This window comes from Brachionichthys hirsutus, chromosome 8 (genome assembly GCF_040956055.1).
Source record: "Brachionichthys hirsutus isolate HB-005 chromosome 8, CSIRO-AGI_Bhir_v1, whole genome shotgun sequence".
NCBI classification, from domain to species: Eukaryota; Metazoa; Chordata; class Actinopteri; order Lophiiformes; family Brachionichthyidae; genus Brachionichthys; species Brachionichthys hirsutus.
Window position 1 is genome coordinate 9,499,431 of NC_090904.1, and position 6,000 is coordinate 9,505,430.

Genomic DNA, 6,000 nt, shown 5'->3' on the forward strand with positions numbered 1-6,000 from the left:
ATCAGAGTCACTGCATGCAGTGCCAGGCATGGCGTGCCAACCCATCTATTCCTAAAATGGCAGACCTGCCGCCTTGTCGTCTACGCCTCTATAAGCCACCCTTCTATTCAACTGGAGTTGATTGTTTTGGCCCCTTCACAGTGAAGATTGGTCGACGAACAGAAAAACGATGGGGCATTGTCTTCAAGTGCATGACAACCCGTTGTGTACATCTAGACTTCCTGGAGAGCCTTGATTCTGATGCCTTTTTAATGTCTCTACGACGTTTCATTGCCAGAAGAGGCAAACCCTTCGAGCTGCTGTCCGATAACGGAACAAACTTCATTGGTGGAGCCCGAGAACTACGTGAGGCCTTTGAAGTCATGACTCCCCGCCTAAAGGAACAGTTGGCAGAACAGCAGATCGAGTTCTCTTTTAATCCACCCAGTGCTCCTCACTTTGGTGGAGTGTGGGAGAGAGAAGTGAGGTCCGTGAAGACTGCTCTCAAAGTCGTACTTAAGGAGCAGTCGGTGCCCGAAACAGTGCTACGCACAGTTCTTGTGGAGGTCGAGGGCATCCTGAATGCTAAGCCACTCGGCTACGTATCATCAGACATCGCTGACCCGGACCCCATCACACCGAATATCCTATTGATGGGACGTTATGATGCCTCTCTTCCTCAGGCCATCTATGACAATAGTAAAACCCTGGGGAGTTGCCGATGGCGGCACAGCCAAGTTCTCGTCGACCACTTCTGGTCCAGATTTACTGGTCGCTACCTGCCTAGTCTACAGGAGAGACAGAAGTGGCAGAAGGATGGAAAACATCTCGAACCAAACCGAGTGGTGCTCATCGTGGATTCTCAGCTCCCACGAGGTTTATGGCCAGTTGGTAAAGTGACAGCTACTTACCCAGGAGCTGATGGACGTGTCCGGACTGCCGCCATTAAGGTGAAGGATCGGACATACATTCGACCAGTAGCTCGTCTGGTCCAGCTCCCTAAGCTTGAAGACACTGATGGCGATTCAACTGTCTGAATGGTCTTTCTATGTTAGATTCAACTCTCTATGTAGACAGTTGGGGGCGGCTGTGTTAGAAAGCCCATATTATTTCAGTCGACAATTGTTCATTTCTGACATAAATCGTCACATATCCCACGTTCGTGAACGCACCATAGTTCTCCGACGCCTTTGAATGCACCATATCTCCGTGTGCAGCGTCGGAGCTGGAAATAGTTTCACTTTCCACACACGGAACAACGCCCTTTTACCGTGGCTTGTCTGTCTTAACAGATAACGTTTACTTCCTTCAGTTCAGCGCTGTGCGTACATGCCGGAAGGTTAGTGTAATTACAGCTATTTATTAGAAGTTGAATGTGCACATTGTGTTAATGTGTGCTCGTTTAGCTGTGCATGCTAGTGTCGCCGAGTTGTAAATACAGTCCTTTGTTCTAACCGTTGAGTTTTGTTGATAATTATGTTTGTTACTGTGTTATTACAGACCACAGCCAAATAAAACGACCTTAAGTTGGACATCTGTATCCGTGTCCTTTAATGGGGACACTCCTCCATCACACCTTGCCACTCTACACCACCAGCATTCCCGGAAGACAACCCTCTCTTCCTTTTAAAGTTAATATAAATATGAAGTAACCCTGCCTGGCTCTGGACTCGGCATCTTTTCCTCTGACAGACAGGTAAATTGCTTTGTGTCCAAATGAAAAAAATATTTTAACGTAAAAAGAGATTTGAAATATTAAATATGAAATATTAGACCTTTAAACATCCGACTAAAATGTGTTTGTCTGAATGTACAATCATATGAAACAAGCCTGCTTCAGTTTCTCATGTCTGCTTTACCACATTTATCAAATGTATGTGGCGCGATCGACCAGAAGTGACTCCTGCAGCGGAAAAACCGGTTTGGCATCCAGAACAATGGCAAGACTCCTCACAGGTAGAGACTTTGACTTCTGAAATGTGCTTTAATGCCCGGATTAAATGTTGATTAACAGAGGTGTCGGCTCTTAAAACGTCCACTGTGCTGGACAAAGAACAATTTCAAATTAAAACAACAGATTTACTCTCCCCTCCCTTTTTGTTATAAAAACACTAAAGAACTTCCTGTGACTTCGCTCAGTCACTCATGCTGTAATTCAACAAACTGCTTAGTCATTAACACAATCTTGCAACCAACCAATTTACATTCATACATCCACTTGAACTGCAGATGCAAAAGTTAAAATTGAATATTATTTAGATTTTACCTTTAGAACAATATAATTTATTGTTATGTTATTTGTGGATAATTGTATTTTGTCATGTGTTAAATATTCACCTGTTTTCTGTGTTCCTGCAGCTGTGGGCGTTCTGCTCATTCTACACATCGGTAAGGATATATACAGTATATATATATATATATATATATATATATAGAAACCAACATGATAATAAATCATTGCTATATTATAATGTGATAATATAATACTGTCCTGGTGTCTTCTTTTAGCCTCATCCTATAAACTGGTGTGTCACATGACCAACTGGGCCCAGTACAGGCCCAGTGTCGGCAAGTTCACCCCCGACAACATCGACCCGTACCTCTGCACACACGTCATCTACGCGTTGGCCACCATCAACAGCTTCAGCCAGATCACCCCCATCGAGTGGAACGATGAGCAGCTGTACCTCAGGCTCCACAACCTCAAGGTCACGTAAGTCAAAACGAACCGCAGCAGACAATCAGAGCTGAACGGACTATTAGGCATAACTACGGCAAGTTTATTTCACAATGTTGGTGCTCAAATCTAGATTTGACTGGACCGTTTGTGCTGCTTAACGATATGATGATTTCATCGTAGCAATCCTGAACTGAAGACTCTGCTGTCCGTCGGTGGAACAATTCCTGGGGTTAGCCCGTGAGTTTCATTCTCCTCCTCTTAAACCTTCTTCTTCTGCTGTCCTGCCCGAATGCTAATTGTTGTTGTTTTTTTGTACATCCTATCAGATTCATCGCCATGGTTTCCAAGATTGAGACTCGTACAGCCTTCATCAGTTCGGCCATCAGCTACCTGCGCACTCATGGCTTTGACGGGCTGAACCTTGCTTGGGAATATCCCGCACACAACGGCAGCCCACCAGAAGACAAGATGAGGTTCTCTCTGCTGCTCTTGGTTAGATTGGACCTTATTTTTCATTGTTACTTGTTGAAAATGACTGGTTAATGCCACCGTTTCTGGGCATCTTAAAAGTTGCTGCGATGGCAGAACGGCATGATCTGAGGTGGTCTTTACTGATTCTGTTTTCAGGAACTGTCCCGGGCCTTTGCAAAGGAAGCCATAGACACCAGGAAGACTCAGCTGCTCCTGTCGGCCAACGTCGCCTCCCTCCGCTCCACCATTGATAAGGCTTACGAGGGCAACGGAATTGTGAAGTAAGTTTGTTTGAAAGGGCATCAAACTGAACTAAACATCTTCAGCTGCTCTTCTAAAAATGCCAAATTTAAAACTCAACAGTTATCTGGATTTCATCAATGTCATGACCTATGACTACCACGGGCACTGGGAGGAAGTTACCGGACACAACAGCCCGTTGTACCGCAGCGCTGTGGACATTGGCTCGCAATTTGATCACAACATCGTAAGATGCTCACTGCTATGCGAAATATGGGTCCACTTTATGCTACTTTCACTGAGGTTGAGCTGCATTAAAGGGTACAGGCTGAATTGTCAAGTCACATCAGGGGTGCTAGATTTCAGTACCAGGGACATCTGGGTAAAAGTGAACCCAAACGTTGCAACAAGAGTGCATCTAACCTGAAATACCCTGAAAGCCAACCCCCATGCAGCAGTGATAGCTAACATTAGTGTTTTATTTCAGGTGGGTTTTGGTTTCAGCGTTAATATACAGAGTGTTAGATTTAGATGACCTGGTAAGGCTGAGTCCGCTCCCCAGGCGTTAGGGTTTGGGTATCTCTCTGTTTCTCTCTATGGGTTGAAATTGTTATTTCATTGTCTTTTACTTATCTTTTCATCTAGAACTCTACTATAGCCCACTGGAAAGCTCTAGGAGCACCAGCTGAGAAGCTCCTGCTGGGTTTCCCCACCTACGGACGAACCTACCGCCTTTCTAGCGGTTTTTCAGGCCTCGGAGCACCAGCTAATGGCCCTGCAGATGCCGGATCCTACACTCACACTGCCGGCTTCCGGGCCTATTATGAGGTATGGCACATTCATGAACGTTAAAACAGTGTTCACAGCTATGTCAGACCTCATTGGCACATATTTATGACAAAAGTACCAATCAAAATTGAGAATGCAAGACGCTGGTAGGCCACTGTTGCTACTGCTGGTGCCCATAACAATCTGAAAATGGTGTCGACAGATAAGTTCAGTCTCGTTGGCTTCTTTCATGAAACATTGGTTGGATGGGGCACGACCCTTCACTTTTAGGTTTCTCCATGGGGCTCTATGGGTTTCGTCCACATTTTTCAATTTTCATGTATGTAACAAACACACTGCTTTACAACAGGAATAAACCTCCTGGTACCACTTACATGTGATAATTGTCTCTGTTCTATACATAATGTTGCTAAAGCTAAAGTCCGTGACAGAAAGAGTTCTCTTCTCATGATGTAAACCGATGAAGCAAATTTACATTGAAAAATGTTAATGATCATTTGGATGGTCTTTTTATGTTGTACCAGATCTGTCAGTTCAGACCTGGTGCTACCGTGGGACGGATCCCTGAACAAAGGGTTCCTTACGCCACCCATGGCAGTTCCTGGGTTGGGTATGATGACAAGCAAAGCTATTCTTCCAAGGTACCCCTGTGCTCCAGAGCAGGTCGAATCACACTGGGCCCATATTGGGCCCTGTAGCTGTCTGCGGTTCATGTATCTGTAACTGATGGTAGTCTTCCTGTAGGTCGAGTGGATGACCGCCGCAGGACTGGGAGGTGCTCATGTTTGGACCTTGGATATGGATGACTTTGGTGGATCCTTCTGCTCAGAAGGAGCTTACCCTCTCATCAGTCACCTCAGAATGTCAATGGGTAAACACTGTAGTCCAAATAACTCACAAAGCCACCACACTCTGATGGAGTTGACTCAATCAATAGATCTATCAGTCATTAATCTTCTGAAAACAGCTGTTTACTGTAGATAGCACGGATCAAAAAGTCTGTTGTTCATAATTCATAATCAATGTCATTTTCTACAGGCTTCCCCCCAAGGCCTAGCACTACACCTGCCCCTACCACCACCAGGGACCCCATAGCAGACTTCTGCCGTGGTCGCCCAAATAGTCTGCACGAGAACCCGGCGGATAAGACCACCTACTTCCAGTGCTTTTCAGGAAACACCTACCTTCACCGCTGCCAGCCCGGTCTGATCTACTGGGACTCCTGCAAGTGCTGCGACTGGCCATGAGCCCCCGTCGACTAAAACAACACACCTATGAGATGTAGCATCAGCTTGCATTGATTCAACTGATTTAAACTGAGAGTAGGACTATTTTCAACCAGATCACTGCTTTCCATCTAAAATCTTTCATGACCTGGTGAATGAATAAAATGGATGAGCTGGGAGGGAAATATGAATAAAATCATTCTTTGTAAAGGAAAGAAAATGTCAGTTCACATTTACCATCTAGCAGCCGATTGTTAGTCCATAGTTTTTAAGAAGTATTGATTCATCAACGTTCAAGAATTCCTCTTTGTTCTTCAGCAGACTCCGTAAGAACCCTACAGAGTAGATTATTCACCATTTGATTGGCAGCAGTTAACAGATTACCATACGTTAGAAATATCAAATCAGCATTTTAACATACAAGATGTAGCACACAAAAAAGCACATCTAATTAAAAAAAAAGGTTATTATGTTCTTGTCTTTACTTATAAATAAAGTTTTATGCGCTGCTGCTTCTGAACAAAAGCATTGATCACTTGTTGATTGAAGTTTTCTTTTTCTTTTTTCAGTTTTACAAGTCAAACAGAATAAGTTACAGCTAGTACGGAGCCCCTT

The 6,000-nt window shown here is 44.3% G+C and overlaps 1 protein-coding gene across 2 annotated transcripts; it reads left to right on the forward strand.

Annotated features, from left to right (window-relative positions):
• The first annotated feature begins 1,267 nt into the window (after positions 1 to 1,267).
• Positions 1,268 to 5,605, forward strand: LOC137898899 (acidic mammalian chitinase-like). 2 transcript variants are annotated; one of them, XM_068742952.1, is made up of 13 exons: positions 1,268 to 1,318; positions 1,480 to 1,675; positions 1,874 to 1,935; positions 2,338 to 2,367; positions 2,488 to 2,692; positions 2,840 to 2,896; positions 2,986 to 3,151; positions 3,287 to 3,411; positions 3,494 to 3,617; positions 4,016 to 4,198; positions 4,684 to 4,800; positions 4,904 to 5,030; positions 5,198 to 5,605. In XM_068742952.1, the coding sequence occupies exons 3-13, from the start codon at positions 1,917 to 1,919 to the stop codon at positions 5,404 to 5,406; spliced, it is 1,362 nt and encodes a 453-aa protein (XP_068599053.1). In that variant the 5' UTR covers positions 1,268 to 1,318; positions 1,480 to 1,675; positions 1,874 to 1,916; the 3' UTR covers positions 5,407 to 5,605. The 2 variants fall into 2 exon arrangements, with proteins under 2 accessions (XP_068599053.1, XP_068599054.1); XM_068742953.1 differs by lacking the exon at positions 4,684 to 4,800.
• The last annotated feature ends 395 nt before the right edge of the window (positions 5,606 to 6,000 follow it).